Source organism: Felis catus, chromosome C1, assembly GCF_018350175.1.
Source record: "Felis catus isolate Fca126 chromosome C1, F.catus_Fca126_mat1.0, whole genome shotgun sequence".
Classification (NCBI taxonomy): domain Eukaryota; kingdom Metazoa; phylum Chordata; class Mammalia; order Carnivora; family Felidae; genus Felis; species Felis catus.
In genome coordinates this window covers 45785640-45812750 of record NC_058375.1, presented here as the reverse complement: position 1 = coordinate 45812750, position 27111 = coordinate 45785640, and the positions used below count along the sequence as shown (strand labels likewise).

Here is a 27111-nt window from a genome sequence, read left to right as displayed (position 1 = left end):
AGCAACACTCATGATTCCAAATCCAGCACTTACAAAAAAGCAATCTAGCAATTTTTGTCTAGTATAATCCAGACGTGGAATGCACCGGTTTTAAAGAAACTAGATAAATGGGGTACTTCATAACCAAAACTTATCTGTCTCCTTAAGTGAATTTCATTGGCTTGCTTTGACCTCTGGACGACACACTCTCATGTAAAGGCACTCAGTTACCTTTCCTCTAAATATTTCCAGAACCAGTTCATGCCTTTTCAAAAAACAAAACAAAACAAAACAAAAAAAGATTAATTATTAAATGTTAGGGGTTAAAGAGAAAGAGAAATAAAATAATGAGGTAACAGGAGATCTTAGAAATGAAAGCCATTTAAATCTCTTGGGAGGTATCAGTTATTTAAGAATATGATGTGCTGTGGTTGTCACACATAATAAGTTAATCTTAAAAAAGGCATTTATCCCTGCTGATGCTATAGTTCTTATACAGACTAGTTTAGTGAACTGGATGCCATTTTCAGGAGTGAGTTTTGGTAAGCTATGTTTACCAGGAATTTTAATGACTTAATTACTTTGAAATGACACCATTCTAAACTATGAAGTCTGTTCCACTGCATTTAACTTGCTAGTTAGATTGCTCAATTTTAGAGTTTAAAGCAAAGATGCCTTCACGTTCACGTATGTGGTTAGGTGGTTTGATTTCCTATTATGTAAAGAATGATATTGACACTGTACTTGTGATTTGTTCACGTCAATTTTAATGAGTATCTCTGCCATTCTGTTCCCTGGAAGAGTAATTCAAACACAATACTTGTTTGCATACAACTACAGGCTTCAGTCAGCGCTGTGATCTTTTTGTTATGAACAAAAGATAGCCTGCAGAGCCCTGTGAATGGAAATATAAAACTTACTTCAACATCCATTCATTTTCCCTCTTATCTGCTCTTGGAACGACAGATTTTTTTTGCCTTCTTAGCAAGCAGCTGAATTCAACCTGGAGAACTTGAATGTTAGGTTCTTAGTATTCAGTCTAGTGCCAGCTAAAGTTAACAATCTCACCCAATCACTTTAGGAACCGACAAGATTGAAGAGTTGTAATACCATTTAGCTACAGTAAAAGGCTGGCTTTTACAATGTTTATTCTTTTTTTTTTTTTTTTAATTTTTTTTTCAACGTTTTATTTTATTTTTGAGACAGAGAGAGACAGAGCATGAACGGGGGAGGGGCAGAGAGAGGGAGACACAGAATCGGAAACAGGCTCCAGGCTCTGAGCCATCAGCCCAGAGCCCGACGCGGGGCTCGAACTCACGGACCGCGAGATCGTGACCTGGCTGAAGTCGGACGCTTAACCGACTGTGCCACCCAGGCGCCCCTACAATGTTTATTCTTAAATATGTTTATTCTTAATACAAGTCATTTCGCAGATAAGGAAAAGCATACAGGAGATGGAAAAGGAGGTAACTCTAAAATTCTAATGATAGAACAGAGTAGAATACAAGGAGCCATCTGAGGGGCACAGGTGCCCAAGGAGGGGGGAAGATAGGAGGGGTCTGAGGTTTCAACAAGACTTGGACTTACTTGCAGATGAAATTCCAAAGACAGGGGTTGGTGACTTAGAACTTCAAGGGTGATTATCATTACAAAGAGGGTTGAGTGGGCAAGGGAAAGACTCCAGAATCCCCGAATTCCTTTCAGAACGTCAATAATCACATTGTATTGTTTCTGCCATTTTAACATTTCAAGAGGTGGGTCTCACTGAAAAGCTACGGAAGGAATCTGTTCTCTTAGCTATCCTGGCTTTTACTTGTTGCTATTTGAATTGAGAGTGCCGTGTGTGTGACACATCTGGATGCCCCAGCTCCAAAGCTGTCTTGGAGATTCCAGAAGACAGAGATTTTACCTTTCTTTGCCAGCCCGACTTGTCGTCCAGGCTGGACTTCACCTTAATTGAGCAGATACCAAACCCTGTGCTGGGGACGGTACAGATGCTGCGCAACTGATTTTTCCTAACTACAACGCCACACCAGACGGTGATAGTTCTAAACAAAGGTTGAAAGTGAAGTTAATTCTGCCCAAGGGTCAAGAAAGGGCTCATAGAGGTGACATTTCAGAGGACTCTAGAGCAACAGAAGCCTTTTGCTAGCTAGAGAAAGGATAGATGTGCGTCATAAGCAGAGGGAGTAGGAGGGCAAGTGAATGGTGTCAAAGGACTGTTCTGGAAAGGACAAGTGGTTGACGGTGGCTGGTTATAGGTGTCACTGAACCCCACAAGTCAGTGTAAATGTATCAGCAAGCTACAACTCTTTCTTGATGCACAAAAAAGACAGCTGGAAAAAGTGTCCATTTGTCGTCCACTGTGTGCCCAGTTCTCTGCCAAGCGCTATAGAAGATACAGGGGAAGACTCTTGCCCCGTAAATGTTGATATAGTATTCTACCTGGAAGAAAGATGAACTCATATAAAATAATGTAAAATAATATTACAGATATTGCAGAGTGGCTTGATGGCTTGGGACGCCTTCATCCCCAGAAGCTGAAATAAAGGTCATGGCTAACTCTTACGTAGCATTTCTTTGTACCGGGCACCGTTTTAGATGCTTACGTGGATTAACTAATTCAATCTTTACAGTTACTGTATTTGGGAGAAACAGTTAACATATGCATTTACATATGGGGAAACTGAGGCACAGAGCCACAGTCGCGATTCAAATCTACAGGCTCTGGCTCCAAAGTCTCAAGTTCCTATCTTCAGAATCTAGCTCAGAATCCAGTGCCGGGCGTTTTTCCCTGAGCATTTTCACGATTAATACGATTCAAACCGAAATAAATCCTTGAAAGCCCCGAATCTGTAAGGGAGGAGAAACGAATGCATACAGCCTCAACTTTTGGCCGACCCAAGGGCCAGCAAGACAATGTTTTTTTATTTATATCGTTTTCCTTTTGTGACAACTTGGTGTTTCTGAACGCTAGGGGCTCCCGGATTCTCTGGTTTGAGAGTTAACTTTTCCTTTTAGGATTTTTTTTTTTTTTTTTGAAGGGGGTGGGGGAAAATGTGGCCTTAATTATCCTACGTCTTAGGCAGTTTAAGGAAGGGGCTGTGCTTTCGGGATCTCTTCGGAGCCAAGTAAGGACCCCCCCCCCCCCCCGCCCCCGCCTTCTCTTTTTAAAAGGACCTCGTGCAATAAAGTGCAGAAACAAACACAGGCGACCACAACAGCAGCCGCTACGGCAGCAGGAGGAGGCGGAGGAAGAGGAGGGAGGAGAAGTTGGGAGTCGGGGCAGGCGCTCCGGCCGGGCTCGGAGCAGCTCCCATTCATTAAGGAAGCAGCAGCCGAGGAAGGTGGCCGAGCGCCCGCGCTGCCCACTCGCCCGCTCGCGCAGCCGGACACGCGCCAGCCCCGCGCGCCCCGGGCAGCACAGCTCTCTGCAGAAGTTTCTGCTCGGCATCTGGCTCTCGTCCCCCCGGACTCTCGCACGGCTGGGGGCTGAGAGAGGAGCGCGGAGGAGCAGCGGGGAGCCGAACACAGCCCGGGCTGCAGCGGGAAGCGCGCGGCGGGCTGCACCGTCGCCGCCGCGCCGCCAGCGGGGGCCGACCCTCCGCGTCCCCGAGCAGCCGCGGCCGGGAGGCGGGCCGGGCGCGCGGGTGTGTGGCCGCCGCCGCCGCCGCCGCCGCCGGGCGTCTTCGCGGGGCCGGAGGCTCGCGCCGTAGCCAGCGCCATGCAAAACTACAAGTACGACAAGGCGATCGCCCCGGAGAGCAAGAACGGCGGCAGCCCGGCGCTCAACAACAACCCGAGGAAGGGCGGCAGCAAGCGGGCGCTGCTCATCTGCCTCGACCTCTTCTGCCTCTTCATGGGTGAGCTCGGCCCCGCGCCGTCAGCCCTGGCCCCCCACCCCCACCCCACCCCAGCCCTGTCCCGGAGCCCTCGCGCCGCCCGAGCCCCGGCGCCCGCCCTTCCCCGGGCCGCCGGCTTCCCGGCCTGGAAGCGGGCGTGGGGGCGCGCTCAGGCTCCCCGGGCCACCGGAGCCCGCGGCCCCTTACAAGCCGTCTCCGGCTGGGGGCGCAGGCAGGGTCCCGCGGAAGGTGCGGGGTCGGCCTCCTTACTCAGGGCCGTGGGCGGAACCGTGACCCGGAGCCCGCGCCGAGCCTGTGGCCCCGCGTCCTAGTAAAATGGATCTCCGGGGGCGCCGGGCCCCTGCCTGCAGCCGCGCTGCCTCCTCGCCGAATGTGTGTAAACACCCAACCCTTCCGCTCGCGCCGCCGCGGCCCGGCGGCTCTCGGGCTGGCCTTTCCCCGCGCGCCCCCCGGGGGGGCAGGAAGGTGCGCCCCGGGGCCTTGATGCGGGCGCCCGTTCCGCTGCAACTTGTTGGGCGCCTACTGTGTGCCAGGGGTGGGCGGTGTCGCGGCCCTGGCTTCAACCAGCCCTCGCCCTGACTCGGTGCGGGATGGGTGAGGAACCCCGTTTCACCGATTAGGAAGACCGAGGCACGGGGCAGGCAAGCCAGGAGCGAGTTCATGTTGTGGCACCGCGGTTAACGGCAGTCCCAGAAAGTTGAGGCGGTGGTCCTTTGCTGTTTTCCCCACTAGTTGGATGCCCCCGCCGGAAGAGCGGTGGGCGTTAAAGAATGGAGCGGGGAGCGAGGAGGATTTATGAACTTGGTAGGAGGCAGGAGAAAGCTATTGACATGAATCTACAGGAGTTCCAAGGTTGAAGTCAGAGTAGAATTTTTTTTTTTTTTTTTTTTTTTAAAGCGCTTCATGGCGTAATGGAAAGCGCGCAGGACTTGTCATCAGAACACTGCCACTTGCTGGGTGTGCCACCCCACTGCCTCATTGGCCTCAGTTTCCTCGTCAGTGGAGTGAGTGGGTTGAATTAGATGCTCTCCTAAGGCCCCTTCCTGCATTAAGAACTCGGATTTGGTCCAGGAGCTGTTCTGCCAACTCTGCTAACTGAAGAAACATCTGTGTTCCCAGTTCAGTTCCCTTAAAATAGAACTCCTGCACGGAGACTTAAGTCCCCTTTGAAATGGATTTGTCCGTGCACATTGTGCAAACCAGAGACTTAGTGGGCTGGAGGTACACTTCTCTTTGTGTTTGCTGACTCTTTCTGCAGCGAGGTCCTTACTGACGTCCGTCTGTCCTTGGCTTGACTGTCCGTAGTAAGTTTGGGAGTCAAAGAAAGATGGGACCCTGAGGGCTATGAAAACATAAGAATGGTCCCCTTTGGGCCCAGAGAGACAGCGGTCCATAAAACTGTGCTCTGTGGAAGGGAAGAGAGGCACAAATCCCCTTGGCACCTCTTGCTAGAAACTGAACGTTAAGATGCTGTGTGAAGGAATTGTCACTGGGGGGCCTACCTTCCTGAGGGCCGCCGGCTTATTATCCTGCACAGTGGGAAGATTAGTATTTCAAGTCTGCTGCCAAGCTATTGAATTTTTAAAAGGCCCTCCCTGGTCCTGGGGGAGTACAAGGAAAACACTAAACACATTGAAGCTGTTTGCTGTAAACTTGTCTGGGGCTTCCCAGTGTTTACTGGTGCGTGTTGTTGGCGGTAAGGTAAACTCTTCCCAGACGGTCTGTGCCTCGTACCCTCCTGCCTCCCACTTTGTGATTAGGAAAACAAAGGTAGAACATGCCTGACAGCCTTTGAACAGTTTCATTGTTCTCCTCCCCCCTTCCACTCTGCTGATTTCAGAAGGCCGTCCCCAAGAGACGATGCATTCCCAGTAAAGGGAAAAGAAGTGTGAAGGAATTTGCAAGAAGACCCAACTATCGGCTATGGTTTAGCCAGGGACACTCTTGTGCGTGGAAGGTGCGAGTGATGTGTATGATTGTGCATTTTAGGTCATCTGCCCCAACTCTCCCTGTGTCCCCCCCCCCCCCCCCCCCCCGGAAGCTAATATTCTCTACTTTGCTATTATGTTGACTCACTGCAGGTCTGGTTGAATAAACGATTTTGTTTACCTCAAAAAGGTGATAGCCGGACCCTGCATTTTATTATGAGGCAGGTGGCTATCTATTTTAAGGGTATATGCCGTGCCATTAAAACTATGTCAACAAAGTCCTTTTCAAAGTGACTTATAATCAGCGTCTCTCCTATGCATAGACCAAAATACATCATCACCAACTTAATGCCTAACGCCTTTAATTAATAGGAAAAGCCATAAGGTAAGCACTTGAGAAACCTATGCAGGAGAACTCTTTGACTTCCAAAAGAAAGTTAATAACCAGCATGTGATTTTAATATCCCCTACACAACGGTCCTAAAACATTGTTTCTACTTGGTTCACTTTTTGCCTCAGACTGTCAGTATGATTTAATTTTTATATAGTTTATTGATCATATGGTCTGGATTACAGGGCACTAATATATTAAAAAGAGAAGCATAGTTTTCTGTTTATTCTCTCACAGGAATACATAGCAAGCTTCATCTCCTTGTATCTGGAAAAAATAAAAGCTGATGTGCTACATAAGTGTTATGTGAGTGGAAATATGCTAGTGGTTGAACTCGTTTCTCATACCTTCTTGGAACGCTAAATTCTTTTTTTTTTTTTTTTAATTTTTTTTTTTTCAACGTTTATTTATTTTTGGGACAGAGAGAGACAGAGCATGAACGGGGGAGGGGCAGAGAGAGAGGGAGACACAGAATCGGAAACAGGCTCCAGGCTCTGAGCCATCAGCCCAGAGCCCGACGCGGGGCTCGAACTCCCGGACCGCGAGATCATGACCTGGCTGAAGTCGGACGCTTAACCGACTGCGCCACCCAGGCGCCCCTTTTAATTTTTTTTTTTTTTTAATTTTTTTTTTTTGGAACGCTAAATTCTTGGTGAAAAAAAACAAAACAAAACAAAAGTCCACTCTTGGCTTGAAGGCCAGAAAAATCTGGTGTCCGAGGACACCGAAGGGAGTTTACCTCCCCTTGAACAGCTGTCTTTGCCAACTAATTGCTTTTGTAAACACAGTTAAGAATCTTTGTGTGGTAGTCTTTCCGAAATTGGTTTTGTTTTCCTTTCAATTACGTAACATGTACCGCCTCCTGTGTTTTGTGCATGGGTTCTGGTGTAGCAGGGGACATGAGAGTGGCCGAGGACCTTCCCAGGCAAGAAGGGAGGAGCATCCACTGTCCTTCTAAGCCCTGCTCACCTCTTCTTAATATAAATGTGTCTCCTCTTTGCTGTAACCGTTGTCGAGAGATCACCTCCATTTCCTAGGTGAGAAAACCAGCGTGTCAGAGAAGGGAAGGACTGAGGTTCACACCGAAGTCAATATGGGTTGAGGACGAATTCTCAGTGAGCAGGACCGGAGTCAGTCTCCTTTTCAAGCTCAGGTTTTTATTTTTTTAATTTTTTTTTAACGTTTATTTTTATTTTTGAGACAGAGAGAGAGCATGCACGGGGGAGGGTCAGAGAGAGAGGGAGACACAGAATCCGAAGCAGGCTCCAGGCTCTGAGCTGTCAGCACAGAGCCCGACGCGGGGCTCGAACCCACGGACCGCGAGATCATGACCTGAGCCGAAGTCGGACGCTTCACCGACTGAGCCACCCAGGCGCCCCTCAAGCTCAGGTTTTTAAAAAAAATGTTTATTTATTTACTTTGAGAGAGAGTGTGTGTGAGCGGGGGAGAGACAGAGAGGAAAGAGAGAGAGAGAGACAGAGAGAGAGAGAGAGAGAGAGAATCCCAAGGAGACTCCACACTTAATGCAGAGCCCTGCGTGGGGCTCGGTCTCAGTGGACTTTGAGATCCATCATGACCTGAGCTGAAATGAAGAGTCAGATGCTTAACTGACTGAGCCATCCAGGCGCCCCTCAAACTCGGATTCTTACCAGAAAATTCTGAAACCGTTCGCACAAAGTCCTCCCTCTCTACATTCCCCAGTTACCCATTTGCACCAAAGCAAATGGATAAACGTGATTGAACTCTTCTAATTAGTGATACGGTTTTGTGGCCCCATAGCATTGTTTTGATTTGGGGCTGGTTGTGAGTCTAAGTAGTTCACAGATTTTTGAGGGCACCTTTTTACTCTGTGCGACTGCAGTTCCAAAGAAGGACCACCAGCAGTCCGTGGCTGTAGCAAAAGGCAGAGATTTGGTAAATCCATGCGGAGCTTCTATGCCCCTGCTTTCCCTCTTTCCTGTCCCTCATCCCAGGTATTTACTGAGTGCCTCCTTCCAACGCATGCACTTTGAGGTCTAGGCAGTTTGAGACAGGTCCAGCTTTTTATGCGTGGGCTTTGTTCAAGGCCCTTCATCCTTCGAGCGCAGTTAGCTAATCTGCAAAACAGTGGTCAGCCTGGCCACTTCGTTATGTTGCTGCAAGGATCAGAAGAAATACTGGATGTGAAAGTTTTTTGTCCTCTCTTAAGACTTGGGCAAATGCAAGGGATTTATACCTGAGCCCTGGATGAAGGTTTTGTGGTTGTCTTCATACATTGTATCTCAGAATAATAAGTAGATGAGACCATGAAATACTCAGTAAGAATAGTATGGTGAAGACCAGAAAGCTTCACTTCAAATAGGAGAATGTCACGTTTGCCCAGTAAGTTGAAGACAGATGATTCCCATTCATCGGGACGCTAAACTGTAGCTGAGAAGGTGGACCCTAAAACTGAGCAGAATTCTTGAGCCAACTGCTCAACAACAGCATACGCTGAGCTCTCTTTAGAGAAAGTTGTTTGTTCAAAAAAAAAACCAAAACAAAAAAAACAACCAAACAAAAAACCCAACTGTCCTCATTTGGCTTTTGATACCCGAAGGTAGGTAAGTTGAACTTAGGGTAGGGGGTGGGAGGTGTTTGAAGAAGCAGGTGCTTGGTCAGATTTAGCCTGGAAGGCTGGACTCCTGTGCCCTTCCCCGCCAGGAAATGCAGTCGATGGGTGTAGTATCACGAAGCAAAGAGAAAGAAGCTCAAACAGGTAAAAATCTAGAATCTGGACACTCAGCAACTATGCTGGGTAATTTAGTGATTCCAGAATGTTCTTGGATGTTTCTTGATTTTCACTTAAACAGTGGAGGTAAAATGCTAGAACTGGTTCCATATATGGGCTACATAACCCTATCTTGTGTTATTATTATTTTAAAAAAAAATTTTTTTTTCAACGTTTTTTATTTATTTTGGGACAGAGAGAGACAGAGCATGAACGGGGGAGGGGCAGAGAGAGAGGGAGACACAGAATCGGAAACAGGCTCCAGGCTCCGAGCCATCAGCCCAGAGCCTGACGCGGGGCTCGAACTCCCGGACCGCGAGATCGTGACCTGGCTGAAGTCGAACGCTCAGCCGACTGCGCCACCCAGGCGCCCCTCTTGTGTTATTATTAAACTACCCACTTTTAACTGTGGAAGAGAGGCAGTGTGGTGTAGTGAAGAGAGCAGGAGACTTGGAGCCAGAAAGCTTCCAGTTCCAGGGTGGCCAAAGCTACCATCCAGTTGTGTAGTTGTGGACAAGTTGGTTTTCTGTGGATCTCAGGGTTTTTTTTTTTTTTTTTCCCCAGTAGTAAAATGACTTGTTGGGCGGGATTATCTCTAATGTGTAAAGCTGCCTTGCAACATTCTGTGACGGATTTCTAGTAGAGAGGAGTGACACATTTGTGGAATATCTACCCTCATGGGTGCACTCTGCTTAACTCTTCATTGTCCATTATCTCAGTGAGTCACAACAGTGATGAGCCTAGAAATAGGGGTTCTGGCCTCAGACTGCCACTAGGTCACTATGTAACTGTGGAGAAAGTCACTTGACTTCCCTGGGCCTGGGTTTCTTCATTATCACAACAAAAGGAAGGGACTAGATCATCTTCTCAGATCTCTTGCAGCACTAACAGTTTTATGATTCTGTGCTGGTAGATACTGCGGTGTAGAAACCCAGTTGTTCCTTCTGTTGGACCATTTACCATCAACTGAAGTGTCATCTTTTTTACCAAAGAATGAATGCTGACCATAAGGTAATATTGGTTTTCTTTCTGGAAGGAAAAGTAAGCAACCCAATATGCTGAGAAACTAGCTAGATTTTTCCTTGGCCAGATGTGTCCCTTAACCTGCCTCCTGAAATGTATAGTACAGCTGACCCTTGAGCAATGCGTATGACTTTTGACTTCCCCAAAACTTTAAGGGCCTTCTGTTGACCGGAAGCCTTACCGGTAAACATGAACATCAATTACCACGTATTTTGTACGTTATAGGTATTATATACTGGGTTCTTACGATGAAGTGAGCTAGAGAAAAGGAAATGTTATTAGGAAAATCTTAAGAAAGAAAAGATACATTTGTAGTACTGTACCGTATTAAAAAAAATCTCTGGGGGCGCCTGGGTGGCTCGGTTGAGCGTCCGACTTCGCCTCAGGTCACGATCTCACTGTCTGTGAGTTCGAGCCCCGCGTCGGGCTCTGTGCTGACTGCTCAGAGCCTGGAGCCTGTTTCGGATTCTGTGTCTTCCTCTCTCTTTGACCCTCCCCCGTTCATGGTCTGTCTCTCTCTGTCTCAAAAATAAAATAAAATGTTAAAAAAATTTAAAAAAAAATCTCTGTAAGTGGACCCATGCAGTTCAAATCTGTGTTGTTCAAGAGTCAGCTGTAGTCACAAGCATACCATCACAACAGGTGACTTTTCCCTTTCTTTATTGCTCTTTTATTATGGTCGCTATGTGTTTTTAATCACTCAGTACGTTTTGATAGCTTAATCTACCATGTGAACCACAGAATGTAGAAACAGGTTTTCATTAATCCACTGGTGAACTGTCCAGCCAGGCATCCTGCGTGGGTTGAAATAAAGAAGGGAACCTCCAGGGGCGCCTGGGTGGCTCAGTCGGTGAAGCGTCCGGCTTCGGCTCAGGTCACGATCTCGCGGTCCGTGAGTTCGAGCCCCGCCTCGGGGCTCTGGGCTGATGGCTCAGAGCCTGGAGCCTGCTTCCGATTCTCTGTCTCCCTCGCTCTCTGCCCCTCCCCCATTCACGCTCCGTCTCTCTATGTCTCAAAAATAAATAAACGTTAAAAAAAAAAAAGAAGGGAACCTCCATTTCATAGGTAAGCCATGATGACTTTTCCAGAACGGTTGAAAACCTCGGTTTCCCTAATTGTCCGAACGGCCAGGGTCTTTTTGTGCTGTTTTTGTTTTCCCTTAGCTCTTTCTTCCCAAGACACCAGGGGGGTTTAGCTGTCTTTGTGGGAGGCTGTTAAAGCCAGAGTTGGTGGCCTTTTCCACTTTTAGCCCCTTTGATTTCCTGTCAATTTTGGATTTTTTCTTTCCCCTTCCTGTGCAGTTGTTTGGGCTGGCAAGCCCAGTTGGTCACAGCATGATGCTAATGAGATTGTAGTCGAGGACCTCTTCCCTGTGTGGGCAGTTATATTTATGGAGACACCCTACCCAGTGTGTCAATTCAACCAGCGCACATTATATGAGGGGTAATGACTTATTTGGGGGATGCCTACTATATCAGTGTGTCACAAACTCACGTAGTAAGGAAACCCATCTGATGTGAAATGGAGATTCTCAGGCTCCTTCTCAGGAGATTCAGATTCGGCAGGCTTTGGGCCAGGACCTGGGGTCCTGTTTTTTATAAAAGCTTCTGGTGATTCTCATCAAGCCAGTCAGATATTAACTATGTTGTTCAACAGCTGTGTCTTAAGGGCAAGTGGTTATGCGCTGGGCCTTTTGTCCCTGGACCAATGGTTCTGCCAGTTTTCACGTTGTTAGGTCGTCTGTAGTTTTTTCGTTGGTGGCCAGCACACCTGTCTTTCAGCAAAGATCATGAAGCTTGTTACAATTCTTTCAAAAGGAGGGGCGCCTGGGTGGCTTGGTCGGTTGATTGTCGGACTTCGGCTCAGGTCATGATCTCACGGTCCGTGAGTTGGAGCCCCACGTCAGGCTCTGTGCTGACAGCTCAGAGCCTGGAGCCTGTTTCAGATTCTGTGTCTCCCTCTCTCTCTGACCCTCCCCCGTTCATGCTCTGTCTCTCTCTGTCTCAAAAATAAATAAAAACGTTTAAAAAAAATTTAAAAAATAAAATAAAATAATTCTTTCAAAAGGAAAAACTACCTCTGCGTGCGGGCCTGAAGGTCTGTGATTTTTTTTTTATTTTTAAAAAATTTTTTTTTTTCCAATGTTTATTTATTTTTGGGACAGAGAGAGACAGAGCATGAACGGGGGAGGGGCAGAGAGAGAGGGAGACACAGAATCAGAAACAGGCTCCAGGCTCCGAGCCATCAGCCCAGAGCCTGACGCGGGGCTCGAACTCCCGGACCGCGAGATCGTGACCTGGCTGAAGTCGGACGCTTAACCGACTGCGCCACCCAGGTGCCCCCTTTGTTTATATTTTAAAACGCAAGACTACGTCACGCAAGAATTCGTTGATATTCGGTGAAGGGTAATGCCAACTCTTTTTTTTTTTTTAATTTTTTTTTTCAACGTTTTTATTTATTTTTGGGACAGAGAGAGACAGAGCATGAACGGGGGAGGGGCAGAGAGAGAGGGAGACACAGAATCGGAAACAGGCTCCAGGCTCCGAGCCATCAGCCCAGAGCCCGACGCGGGGCTCGAACTCACGGACCGCGAGATCGTGACCTGGCTGAAGTCGGACCCTTAACCGACTGCGCCACCCAGGCGCCCCTCGAATTTTGTACACTTTTGATGTATCATGAAATATTACTCTTCCTTTGATTTTCTTCAACTATTAAAAAAAAGCACAAAAACCTTTCTTAACTCCAGGCCATACAAAAGCAGGCAGTGAGCCAGATCTGTGGGACATAGTTTGCCCACGCCTGTCCCCCGCCCCTAAGTATCTGACTCCTAGCCCAAGGCATCAGTGATTCTGGATAGCGGCCAAGAGGCTGGTAAAAAGAGGCTCTGGCCATAAGGAGTTCCTCTTTTACTTAAGATTCTCTGTGTGACTTCAGGCAACTCACTTTCCTTTTCTGGGCCTATAAAATAGAGATCAAAACAGATCAGTGGTTTTCAAACCTTTTCTCCACCCGACCCCTACCTCCAGAGGTTTTTTTCCTTCCCAAAGAAAAGCCAGCACAGAAGCCTAGTAGCAAAAACAGACACAAAGGGCACCTGTGCTGACTGGGAATGGGGCCAGGGTCCCTGCTCCCCTCTTTCTGTTCTTTTTTTTTTTTTTAATTTTTTTTTTCAACGTTTATTTATTTTTGGGACAGAGAGAGACAGAGCATGAACGGGGGAGGGGCAGAGAGAGAGGGAGACACAGAATCGGAAACAGGCTCCAGGCTCTGAGCCATCAGCCCAGAGCCCGACGCGGGGCTCGAACTCACGGACCGCTAGATCGTGACCTGGCTGAAGTCGGACGCTTAACCGACTGCGCCACCCAGGCGCCCCTGAAGGTCTGTGATTTTTAGCGCAGGGACTAGGCGTGATGTCTTCTGATTGCCGAGAGGCCGGGATTTTTTATTTATTTTCCGGGTTCTAAACTGAGTTCTGCTCAGTGGAAGTTGCCAGCCCGGTGACCACTTTGGAAACATGAGGTGTTCACTTTGTAAATATTTTCTTTTGAGATCTTGAAGTTTGTGTATGAGTGACAAGCGAAATGAATAAATGAGGTTCTTGAATAGAGCCTTCAATGGATCAAAGTTAGCCTGGCAAAGTATTGTAGAAACAATACCAGCTTTGGATTCACTCAGATCTGCGTGTGACTTGGGCGAAAATTGTTTAACCTTTCCAGGCTTCACTTTCCTCGTCTGGAAAAAAAAAGCAAGAAACCTAGTGACCCCCTTGTCCGGTGAAACTCGGATGAGGTCATGAATCTGAAAGCACTTTGGGAAGTTGAAAAGCACTCTATCACTACTAGGTATTGTGTTGCTATTATTACTCCTGGTAATAGTAGTATTTCCCTTTCTTTCCTAGTGTTCTTACTCCCCAGTGGTGCTATGAAATCCTTGCATTTTTTGGCAGCAGAATTGCCTGAAAAATATGCTAGGGGGAAAAAGTGGGAAGAGAATCCTAAGAAAAAGCCAGGCAGAGGGAACACAAATGTTTCCCATTAGCGGAAGAAAAGCGGGGGCAGGTTTTCTGATCCCCTGTGGGAAAGTCACAATACAGGAACCTCAGTAATGTCTGATGGCTGCTTTCTTCCCCTTTGCAAGGGACACGGCCGCATCATCTGGAGAGAAAGACAAACACACCTTAGGAAAGGTGGGAGGGAGTTTGGACAAATGGTATGTCTCAGGGTCCCCTCTTCCTCCGTGTCTTCTGCCAGCCCAGGGAAAAAATCTGACTCAAAAGAACAGCCATGATTGACAGTTTTCAAAATACCTGTCGTCCAGGGCACTCTGTATTTCTTGAGGAAGTGGGGGACCAGCCGTGCTCATTATCAGATTGATTATGCAGGCCGACCGTGTGGGGTCGGTACCAGATTCCTTTCCTAGATGAGGAAACTGCAGCTCAGATGAGGAAACACGGGTGCCCAGCGGTCATTAGTCATGCAGTTTTCCAGAGCTCTTGTCCGCTCCCATCTGTCTCGCTGCCCACTTTTCAATGCGATTAATGCAGCGAAGACTTGCTTTTTTCTAGTTCATTCTATTTCATTCATTTCAGTTTTATTGAGTCCGGATATGTACTGTATGTTCTACGGGACCCAATATAGGACATACGTAGGAGTCTTTTTTTTTTTTAATTTTTATGTTTATTTTTGAGAGAGAGAGAGAGAGAGAGAAAGTGGGGGAGGAACAGAGAGAGGGAGACATACAATCCAAAGCAGGCTCCAGGCTCTGAGCTGTCAGCAGAGCCCGACGCGGGGCTCGAACTCACGAACTGCGAGATCATGACCTGAGCCGAAGTTGGACGCTTAACCGACTGAGCCACCCAGGTGCCTCGGACATAAATAGAAACCTGAAGGATCATGTTGGGCGGTGAAGAGCTAGCTGTACATAATTAATGGCAAAACAGCTCAGAGTGTGTTGAATGAGCCTTTCTGTAGGAACAGTTCTCCACTGCCTTAGATTCATGGAATCTTTAGAATTTGGAAGGGGCTTGGAGGCATGATGATCAACAATATCAAGGTCTTTTTTTTTTTTTTTTTAATTTCAGCCAGAAACACGGGGCTCTTGGTCGGGAGGTCGGAGAGGGAGGCACAGACTTTAGAGTCAGACAGATGAGAGCTTGCCTGCTAGTACTGGCTTTGTACTCTCAGGAAAGTCACTGAGGGGCACCTGGGTGGCTCAGTCGGTTGAGTGTCCGACTTCGGCTCAGGTCACGATCTCACAGTCCGTGAGCTTGAGCCCTGCGTCGGGCTCTGTGCTGACAGCTCAGAGCCTGGAGCCTGTTTCAGATTCTGCCTCTCCCTCTCTCTGCCCCCTGCCGGCTCATGCTCTGTCTCTCTCTGTCTCTCAAAAATGAATAAATGTTAAAAAAAAAAATTATAAAAAAAAAGGAAAGTCACTGCATGTGTGCGAGGCCTCCGTTTTCTCCTTTGTCGGTGGGATGATACGTGTGTTGTAGGGTTGTGAGACTCTGCCAGGCATAGTGCCTGGTGCGGGACGCTCAGCAGGTGGTGGCGGCTGCTGTCATCCTTGTCACTGTGTCCTCATCTGGGCCCTTGATCTGATAAGAGGAGCCTGAGGCCTGAACTGGGTGGTGATCGCCTGGCCATCATGGAGGAGCAGGGCCTCCAACCAGTGTCTTGCCTTTTATGCCATTTTTCCTGTGTTGTGTGGCTGTGAGTTTGAAATCAGCGTCGTTCGTGAGGTCCAGTTCTCCAGAACTTCTCTTTTTTCCCTTGCTGGTGTCAAAGGAAGAACAAGGCAAACGGGTTAACTTGTAATCTAAATCAGCAGGTAGTAGTTGAGTGAGGCCAGAGACACATGAGGCAAATTTGAAGGACAAGGCAGCTTTTCGATACCATTTTTCTTCAAACCAGCACTTGTTCTGGAAAGTGCTCACTACCAAAGATCACTGCTGACTGATTGGAATTTGAACAGGCGCCCACTTTTTCAAACGCTGTATCAGGAGGGAAGAAAAAGAAAACCAAGTTTGCGAAGTTTTTGCTTTTTAAAAGCTTCTTGAGGTAGAAAATATTCTCATGTGACTGAGGAGGAAACAGAGGCTCTCAGATTAAATAATTTCCTCAGGGTCATTCATGCACTAATTACTGGTGCCGACATTCAAAAGAAAGCTGGGTCAGGTTCTCCAACATCCTTGTGGAACTCTCCTTCCTTTAGATCCAGATTTATAAATTAGAATGTGCATTAAAGTCCCCCCCAATTTAAAAGCAAACCAAACAACACACATGAGATCCAGTTGGAAACTTTTGAAAGGAACTTGTTGATCTCTGTGTTCCTTGAAAGTATATGTTGCAATCAGAATATTGGTGGTAAGTGTGTTTTTGAGGTTTGTCACAAATTAACAAAATTATATGCCTCGAGAGTTTTGCAGAGAAATGCAAATCAGTATAAGCGCCTTGTCATAATAAGCAGTATGCTTTGGTTCCTGTTTATGTACCCCCAAAGCACATAATGCACATAATTATATTGACACGAAGGAAGCCGTTCTCATTGATGGTTTCTTTATATCTGGCCCCCAAATTAGTTTGTGGTATCAGTCGGTATAATTTCTAGAGAGCCTGTTTAATTAAGTCTAGGTTGGTACCTGTCTTTCGAGTAGGGGTCTTGTCTTCCACGGATGTTCCTTGAACACCTACTATATGCTGGGTCCCTCGGGGTGTCTTGACCTTTAAGAATTCCTCAGGCTGGGAAGTGAGAAACAGACTTGCATACTTGTGCACACTGAGTGTCGCTGATGTGGAGTGATAGAGGAGGGGCTCTAGCAGAAAAGTGAAGAGTGGGGAAGTTTGCCTGAGCGACTGGAGCTGGGTCATGCAAGAGAAATCCTGGCTTACATGCCCGGAAAGAGGAGACGGCGATCCAGCAAAGGGACCAGCAGGTGCTGAGCCGTGGAAACAGGAACATACATCCGGGAAGGGTGCGTATGCGAGGCTGGGGTGTAAGCACAGCATTGTGTGTTTGTATTGTGTGTGGGAGGGAGAATGTTGTGGATGAGGCTAGAGAGATAGCTTGGAGCCAGATTATAAAGGGGGGGCTGTGAAAGGCAGGCAGCCGAGGAACTTGAACTTTATTTTGGAGGACCAGCCGAGCAAATGAAATTTTATTTTTGTTTTCGTTTTCCTTTTTATTATGGAAAATGTCATATAGAAACCAAACACCATATATACCTAGGCGTGGAATTGCTGGGTCATATGGTAACTCCATGTTTAACTTTTTTGGGGAACTGCCAAATTGTTTTTCCATGGCGGCTGCAGCATGTTTTAGAAATAGCATAACATTAGTTGAAATATGTCAGGAAAAAAATTAAAGGTTTTATAGACAACGTTTGGAATTAACATATTCATGAACCATTTTTAAGAGAGGATTCATCTACTCTGATTTGTGTTGGAGATCACTGGGTCTGAGGAGAGGGAAATTGGAGAGTGAGGACCAGTTATTAGGGAGGCAGAGAAGAGAAGGTAAGAAAGATGACAGAGAGGGGCGCCTGGGTGGCTCAGTTGGTTAAGCATCTGACTTTTCATCTCGGCTCAGGTCACGCTCTCACAGTTTGTGAGATCGAGCCCGCTGATGGGCTGTGTGCTCTGGGCTCTGTGCGGATAGCACAGAGCTTGCTTGGGATTCTCTCTCTCTGCCCCTCCCCCAGTGGCACACACTCTCAAAATAAATAAATAGAAAGAAAGGGAGGGAGGGAGAAAAATTAGATAGATAAATAGATAGATAGATAGACCGACAGATAGGTAGGTAGATAGAAAGAAAGAAAGGAAGAAAGCTAGATAGACAGACAGCTAGTTCCTGATCTCCTTGGTGGGAACCTCCGAACAGTGGTGCTACTATTCCCTCCCTCCACACTTTCAAGGCAGTGCTTATATAAGACTCAATGAAACCCATCTTGTAGGACTACTAAAACGCTTCATGTTCATAACCTTACTAGACAAGTGAACTTGTGAGTTATCTCTGCACCCCTGCCTCCCGGAACTTTTAGTTTCTCAAATGCCCCTGAAAATAAACAGGCCGTTGGATATCCTCCTGGTTTAGAGAAACAATTTTTCTTGGATTGTAATGCTGTCTTTAAAACGGCGTTGTTGAGGTGTAATTCAGGTACTGTATAATTCACCCATTTAAAATGTACAGTTCACTGGCTTTCTGTATATCCTGCGGACTTGGGCAACTGTCACCACATTCAATTTTTAGAACATTTTCATCCTGTAAAAAGAAACCCGTACCTGTCAGCGGTCACTCTCCATTTACCCTCCTGGTCCCGCCATCCCACGGCGAGCACTTATCAACTCTTTGTGTCTATACGCATTCACCTCTTCTGGGCGTTTCATGTAAGTGGAGTCGTCTATGTGGTCTTTGTGAATGGCCTCTTTCACTCAAGATAATATTTTTAGGGTTCATCCATATTGTATCACATATGAACAGCGTGTTTGTTCAGCATGTATCAATACTTCATTTACTTTTATTGCCAAATAATATTCCATTGTATGGCCATACCGCATTTATCAGTCAGTAAGACCTCTGGGTTATTTGCACTTCCTGGCTATTACGAATAATGCTGCTCTGAACATTCGTTGTACAGACTTTGTGTGTGGCTATGTTTTCAATTCTCTTGGGCATGTATACCTAGGAGTGGAATTGCTGGACCCCATGGTAACTCCGTGTTTAACTTCTTGAGGAAACTGCCAAACTCTTTTCCACAGCGGCTGTACCATTTTAGAAATATCTTAAGATCGGGGCCGCCTGGGTGGCTCAGTGGGTTAAGCATCCGACTTCAGCTCAGGTCGTGATCTCACACTTTACGGGTTCGAGCCCCGCGTCGGGCTCTGTGCTGACAGCTCGGAGCCTGGAGCCTGCTTCGGATTCTGTGTCTCCGTCTCTCTCTGCCCCTACCCCTCTCGCATTCTGTTTCTCTCTCTCTCTCTCTCCCTCAAAAATAAATTAAAAAAAAAACATTAAAAAAATTAAGGAAAATTTCTTCAGATTAATTAAAATATGTAAGGAGAAAACACAAAAGTTTTACCAAAGACCTTTGGAATTAACATATTCATGAAACCACTATAGTGTCCCTTTGTTCTCAGGGCCATTTTCCACAAAGAAGCAAAGTTTCTAATCAGTTTACTACTGTCCCTGGGTTTAAGATGAGTGGGCAGAGAACAATAAAGCGGACCGAGGAAAAAGATGCCGGGTGGTCAGCTAGACCGCTCACCCGCTGAGTAACCTATTTCCACAAACCGGGATGTTACAGGCAGATTCCTGCCTCGGCAACATGAAAACAAGACTTGGATCTTCAGAGCCTCTTGAAAACAGTTAGAAGTGCAAATGTTAATATTAAGACCTGAGTATTCCTGAGATCTGTCTTACAGTATTTTTAAGGCTATGGAATAGAGCTGTCGTGTCTGCTAAGGTTGTTCCTTCACTCTCCCCCCTGCCCCCAGTTGTGTGGCTGGGTACATAATGATCATGTCAGAAATGAGAATTACCGCCTGTCTTTTGGACTTGGGCTGGGTGCCGGAGATGGTAAAGAGCGTAAGACCCGAGCACAAATCTTTAGGAATTAGTTTAAGTATCATGCTGTAAGTTGTTCTACAAATGAAACGGTAAGGGCATGAAAAGCCACAGATATTACAAAAGGGTGAGGAAGAGACTCACCTTTGTTTATTTTTTAAAGTTTATTTACCTTTGAGAGAGAGAGAGAGAGAGACAGAGCGAGGGGGGAGGGGCAGAGAGAGAGAGAGAGAGAGAGGGAGAGAGAATCCCAAGCAGGTTCCACGCTGTCAGTATGGAACCTGATGTGGGGCTCCAACTCCCAAACCATGAGATCATGACCTGAGCCGAAACCAAAAGTCGCATACTTAAGACTGAGCCACCCAGGCGCCCCAACACTCACCTTTATTAATAGGAACATTAGTTGCTGTCTCGCTTGATCTCTACAATAACAGAATAAGGTAGGTGTCAATGACTTGGTTTTACAACGCGGAGAGGGGAAATGATTTGGCCAAGTTCACACAGCTCATGTGTGTTGGGGTTGGCCTGGGACTCAGGCCTGCCAAAGTAATGTTAATTGCTGACATTTATCAAGTACTAGCTCTGTCCCTCTCACTGGGTTAAGCAGTGTGCCCTCATTCTCTTATTTAATCCTCCCAATGAGCCTGTGGAGTCCTTATTACCGATATCTCCATTTTATAGGACCGAGGTTCAGAGAGGTTAAAAAATAACTTCTTAAAGGTTATGGGGCAAGTGAGTGTCAGTGTTGGGGTCAGAGCTAAGCAGTCTGTCCCATAAGACCAGGCTTTACTGCTTTTGTTCTCCGGGTGCTTCTGAAGCCCCCTTTGTCCGTACTAGTCCGTGCTGGCCTTCACATTGGTGACACACGATGAATTGTCCAACATGAGTTATATTTGTGATTCTCACCCTGGGTTCTCTGGGCCTGTAAAGCTCCACTAGGGCAATTATGGGGCATCTTATGCTATTTTCTGTACTTCAAAAATAGCTAACATGTACTGCCCATTCATTTACCCACAGTCAATTAGACTGGACTAACTCAGACCATCAGCCTCTGCCTAGAGGAGTCAAAGCATTGGTGTTCTGTGCTGTGACTTGAATGTGTAAGGACACTTGTCCACTCACTCTGGTCCTGCTGGTTATCTCTGCTCATTCGGAGATGGGATTGGCACTGTCGATGCTTTGTTTTGCAAAAGCGGAGAAATGATGTAAAATACAGTTTACTTGGTAAATAAGGACATCTTCCAGAGGTCACAGAGGGTCAAGAAGGAAGTGGCAGGTATCTTTGGTGGTGAAAAGGTTGAGCATTCCTGGATGGAGAAGCCGCTCTGTGAATCTAGAGCAGAGGAAACCACCAGGTCATGGGAAGGCGGCCCAAATGGAAGAGGGGCTGGAACCAAGCCTTTGTCACCGGCATCAGGCAACAGTAATGGGTTGTTGTGTTAGTGACCTTTTCGTTCCATGGGCTTGATGTGCTGTGCTTGTGGTGTGATGTAACCTTTGGGTCCCATGGAGAAATTGGCGCTTTTCTGGTTAGTGGCTGTGGGTGCAGTACCTTCATTAGATGCGGTGAATAGAACTTCTCCCAATAGCCTCTTCCCCACAGATGACCCACATTTTTGTGGAGTTGGTGACCACCAACAGGAAGTTGCAGACATGCTTGTCAGCCACACGGTGGATTTCATTAGACACGTGCCCACAGTAGCTGATTTGGTCAATTTGGCCTCCATTGGTTTCTGGGGAAGAATGACCTGATGTATTAGTTCTCATCATTGCATTGGTCTTGGCTGTCATCTTGGCCTTGATGGACATTTTGATGAAATATAGAGTGTTGTCTTTCGAACAGCTGTACCTACTTTCAGCAGGCTAGGATTTTTAAAATATTGCCAAGGGTGTTACCAACTTAGCCGAGTCTTTTGTTTGATGGGCTTCTCACTTAAATCTCTTTGGAGAGAGTGACTCCAATAAGTAGGCAGGAGGGATGGTCTCCACTCATTACCTGGTAAACGATTGCTTTGGAAGATCTGTATCATAGGCATTGGGTGAATGCATGATTTCCAGGGGCTGGGTGGAAAATTAAAATATGCTTCTTGGGTCAAAACATTCAAACTACTGGCCTTTCAATCCCATGGGAAAATAAGCCATCTTGATTTTTTTTTCCTTTGGTTCAATTTCCCTAGGGCCACTGATGATTGAAAAACCTTTAATCAACATTTTGCCTTAAATTTGGTGTCTGCAGTCCCGCTCATCTTGGTGGTGAAATCCAGTTATTATTAATTAATAATCTCTTTCACTGAACAGTTCCATCAAATGCATCTGAGAATTTGAATGTAAATATTTTGTTTTGCCCCAATTAATTTCTAGATAGATCTCTGGCTACCTAAACCCTGAAAGCTAACAAAACAAAACACAAATACCCCCACATTCAGAACATTTTTCTCCAAATGTCAATTGGAAAAAGACTAGGAAACGAACATTTTTTGAGCCCTTCTGGTATAGTCACGCATGATGTGTATCTCATCAAATTGTGTAATGCCGAAGGGGAGGATACTGCCATAACTGATTTTTAAAGACGAAGCAGTTGCCCTTTGGGGAGAGGTTGAGTGGCTTGCTGGGGATCCTGCGATAGGAAAATGGTTGAGTGCCTGGGGATAAGAAGCAATCAACACCTTCGCTCTTTCCTCCAAGAGTGAAGACTAGCATTGGAAATTGCACTGGCTTCTATTTTCAATAATAAGCTTATGAAGAAAGCAAGCAAGCCAGAAAGTTTTAGAATGAAATGATCAGGCCTTCTAAAGTGTTCAAGTGTGATTTGGGATTTAGAGCCTTTTAGTTTTGCCTGTTGCTTTGCAGATTCCTGGAGGGTCGAGATTAGACTCAAAACCTTCAGGCTGGAAGGGGGAAGGGCATGCATTTTGCTGGAGACTTATCTGGCAGGCTGTAATGCAAGGGGCTTTACAGGCATTATTAACTGACTTGAATTTCACAATAACTCTGTGAAGGAGCAGGTTGGAGATTTTAGTTTTCTCTGAACTTAGTTAGCAATGCCTGTCTCAACTTTTTCTGGTGAGTAGTGACACAACGTATTAATAATTCAACTAGTTAATCACTAGCAAAGATCGTTTACTAAGATTCCAGGGGAAGTGCTTTTCTGGGATCTGTTTTGAGCTGGTCACTCATGCCACGCATCTGTTTTTATTGAAATACGCAGGAGATTCTTAGCTCCAGCTCCGTAGAGCATTAAGGAAGGGCAGGGGCCTGGCAGGAGAATAGTTTGCCAATTTCATACAGAAATGGATGGACTTTTCTGTGTAGAGATCGGGGACTTCAGATTCTGTCGTTGCTGCTTATCAGTCTTGCCCAAAAGAGTTAAAAAGACCCCGGGGAAATGCAACCTTTTGAGGGAAGTAGCCTACACTCTGGTTACAGGCTCTGTGTATTTCCCAGGCTATTGTAGGTTTCCTATTCATCTGGTTTTGAATGGTGGTATGATTAGCATGAGAGCAAAGTGTATAAAGTAGGTCTTTTTCTCCTTTTCCTAAAAGAAGTTTTGTGGCGTTTCTTTTTCTGACAGAGTTGGCATGAAGCTTTGACAAACACAGACCCATGGAAAAGTTAAATAGGACTTAGAGCAGACCCATTTTGTACAGATCCTTCACACTTAGCATGCAGAGCAGCAAAACAGCTGGCAAGAGGCACTTGGGATCATAGGAGTCATAGCAAGGGCTGTTCCTCCCCTGTGGACCAGTGATGAATGGGAAATGCCCACAAAAAAAAAAAAACCCAGTGAGAAAGTGCATTCTTGGCTATTGACCATTCTCTGTTGTCGGAAAACTACAGATGAGAACATTCCTGGGACTCCCGGTCTATCTTATCTATCCTTCAGTGTTTATTGAGATACATACAAAGGCTGAGAGAGACACAAAGAATCTGGAGAGGTGGATCCTGCCCTTAAGGGGCAGGTGAGAAGATGAGAAGATAGGTACACAATCATTTGACCTCGAAAACACAGCCAGGTGTCTTGGGTGGATAATTAAATGAAAAACTTAAAATGTGGAGTCTAGGAAGCAGCTCCTTGCTGATCCTGGGCTGTCTTCCCTGCTTTGCTGCATTGGTTGGGGGTCCCCTGGCAAATCAGTACTACTTTAGAAATGATACGGTGGGGGTGACAATTCATTTTCTGCTGACCTGTTAGAGCTATTGAGACCACAGGGTATGGTGTCACAGATATACAGGAAATGCCTTAGGCTGTAAAATCATGTATGTATTATGCAATGGATATATATGTGTGTGTGTATTCATATATATATATGTATATGTATATACACGTATATGTATATATATGTATATGTATATATTTGTGTATGTATATATACATATATATGTATGTATATATATTATCTTCTGAGTTTGCTCTCTTCTCCATTCTCCCTGTTTCTATCTCATTTTAGATGCATGCTATCACATACTTGTGGCTGAAAACATTTCTTCAGAGGTTTTCTTTCTAAGGTGATAGTGTCTCCCCTCCATATGCATTAAGAATAAAGGAGTAGCGGCACCTGGGTGGCGCAGTCGGTTGAGCGTCCGACTTCAGCCAGGTCACGATCTCGCGGTCCGTGAGTTCGAGCCCCACGTCAGGCTCTGGGCTGATGGCTCAGAGCCTGGAGCCTGTTTCAGATTCTGGGTCTCCCTCTCTCTCTCTGCCCCTCCCCCGTTCATGCTCTGTCTCTCTCTGTCCCAAAAATAAATAAATGTTGAAAAAAAAATTAAAAAAAAAAAAAAGAATAAAGGAGTATTTCTTGGGGCGCCTGGGTGGCTCAGTCGGTTGAGCTTCCGACTTTGGCTCAGGTCATGATGTCACAGTTCGTGAGTTCGAACCTCATGTTGGGCTCTGTGCAGACAGCTCAGAGCCTGGAGCCTGCTTCGGATTCTGTGTCTCCCTCTCTCTGCCCCTCCCCTGCTCGTGCTCTGTCTCTCTCTGTCTCAAAAATAAATAAAAAAAAAATTACAAAAGAAAAAAAGAATAAAGGAGTGTCCTAAAACAGCAATTCAGATTGCATAGGCCTTTCTCTTCAGACCAGGACTTTTACGACCTCTTTGACAGCAGAGTGACCTTTTGTTTTATTTTTTTTTAGGTTTTTAAAACTTGTTTTGAGAGGGAGACAGTATGAGTAGGGGAGGGGCAGAGAGAGGGAGAGAGGGAGAATCCCAACTCTCCCAACACCAGCGCGGAGCCCGATGCAGGGCCCAAACCCATGAAGCCGTGAGATTGTGATCTGAGCCAGAATCAAGAGTTGGACGCTTAACCGACTGAGCCACCCAGGTGCCCCTACAAAATAAACTTTTAAACGTATTTGAGACCCTTCGGAGTGAGGCCCCAGCCAACTGTTTGTGTTCCTCATTCCCTTGCTTCCCATTCCCCCTCTCCTCCCCTTCTCCATGCCCTTGGCCCCGGGCATCTCCCTTCTATGACTGCTCACTGGCTTCCCCACTGTCATGCTTTCTCTTTGTTCACTGTAGGCTACGTACCTCCCCATATTCAGTTCAAGTGCAATATCTGTGAAGCCTTACTCTATTTCCTCTGGGCAGAATTAGACCTTCTTCGGGCCCTCATAGCACTTTGTGTTGATCTTTCTCAGGTAGAGCGTTTGGTTTATTTTCACTTTTGTATAGTTCCATCTTAATAGATTATGACTTCCTGGCATATAATAGGTGCTCAAGAAATTGTATTAAAGAAAATGTCAGCAAAAAGTTATGTTAGAAAGTAGAGACAAGAAGCAAAAAAGAAAAGTAACATTTTGCACAATCCTAAGGTAGCCGCTGGCACACTATCTCTTCTTTCTATAAATAGCTACATTATTATTAAGTATAATTATAATGCTAAACACTATATGCTTACTACATACTTCCTGCCAGTGTGATGAAATGGGAAAAAAACCCCAAAAAAAAACCCCTTTGCTTCCTAGACTTGTAACAGCCCATCATAAAGTACTAATGAACTTGAGAAAATTGAGAGTATGTAACAAAATTAAATGCCGCTAGATATTTTGAGTTCAGTTTCACATTCATACAGTGTTTTGTGGTCAACAGACTGAATTTGTACTAACCACGACAGCTTCTGTTTTAAAAAAAAGTGTTTAACTTACCTTAAAAGCTAGGGCTATTTTTAAACTATTTCTTTACTTTTTTAAAAAATATTTTTTATTTTTTAGAGAGCATGAGCAAGTAAGCAGGGGAGGGGCAGAGAGAGAGAGAGAGAGAGAGAGAGAGAGAGAGAGAGAGAGAGAATCCCAAGCTGGCTCCACGCTGTCATCACAGAGCCCAATGCAGGGCTCGATCTCACAACCCTGAGATCATTACCTGAGCCAAAATCAAAAGTCGGACGCTTAACCAGCTGAGCCACCCAAGTGCCCCAAAAGCCAGGGCTATTTTTATTTTATTTTATTTTTTTTTAATTTTTTTTTCAACGCTTATTTATTTTTGGGACAGAGAGAGACAGAGCATGAGCGGGGGAGGGGCAGAGAGAGAGGGAGACACAGAATCGGAAACAGGCTCCAGGCTCTGAGCCATCAGCCCTGAGCCTGACGCGGGGCTCGAACTCACGGACCGCGAGATCGTGACCTGGCTGAAGTCGGACGCTTAACCGACTGCGCCACCCAGGCGCCCCCCAGGGCTATTTTTAGAATGAGAGATTTTTCTCATCTGGTCCTGTCTGAAGGTAGGATTCTACATGGAGAGAGAGACGAGGCCTTCTGTGGAGGAAAGACATCCAAACTGGGAAAAAGAAATCTAAATCTGGGTTTCTGTTCTAACCTTCTAATTTTACTGGATCACCTTGGCCAGGTAACTTTCCTTCTCTATGACTGTTGCCTCAAAGACTGTTAATATGCAATCTGTCTTGCTATAATTTTAATCCAGCATGAACTATGTTTGGTACTGTGTCATTAATTATTAGCATTATTAATATTAATCAGCTTTATCATTAAAAGCCCTAGAATAAATGGTCATGATGTGTCATTTCAACAGATATTCCTTGAGCATCTTTTTTTTTTTTTTAACGTTTATTTATTTTGAGACAGAGAGAGACAGAGCATGAATGGGGGAGGGGCAGAGAGAGGGAGACACAGAATCTGAAACAGGCTCCAGGCTCTGAGCTGTCAGCACAAAGCCCGATGCGGGGCTCGAACTCACGGACCGTGAGATCATGACCTGAACCGAAGTCGGACGCCTAACCGACCAAGCCACCCAGGCGCCCCTCCTTGAGCATCTTTAATGTACCAGGTAAAGTGCTAGGTGTTGGGATCTAATGATGAATTGGATGTGGACCCTGCCCATGAGTCTTCTGGAGCGGACACTGGGCAGATGCGAATCTAGAAGTTCAACACGGACATTGTACGGGGGTAGCAGAATTGGTCTGGGGAGACCGAGGGTAGTAATATCACAGTTGTTTGGACGGCAAATTGGGAGAAGGCTGTTAGGCACCGCTGTCAAATAAGGCATTACACCAGCAGAGAGGTTCTTCTTTCTCAGCCCTGACCTGTACTGATGACCATCCTTTAGAAAAGTCTTAGAATGCAGAAGGCATTGGGCACAAGCACCAAGGGTTTCCCCTGCCCACCCCTA

General features: G+C 46.1%; 1 protein-coding gene across 3 annotated transcripts in view; it reads left to right on the top strand.

Annotated features, from left to right (window-relative positions):
• Positions 1-3167: 3167 nt before the first annotated feature.
• The window catches only part of PLPP3 (phospholipid phosphatase 3), an 89697-nt gene continuing 65753 nt past the window's right edge, over positions 3168-27111 (top strand). The window contains exon 1 of one of the 3 annotated variants that reach the window (XM_023258742.2): positions 3168-3842. In XM_023258742.2, the coding sequence (XP_023114510.1) occupies positions 3704-3842 (139 nt within the window). In that variant the 5' untranslated portion in view covers positions 3168-3703. Of the gene's footprint in view, positions 3843-15413; positions 16904-27111 lie in introns of those variants that run through there. The other 2 variants (XM_023258741.2, XM_019837081.3) reach the window with 2 other exon arrangements.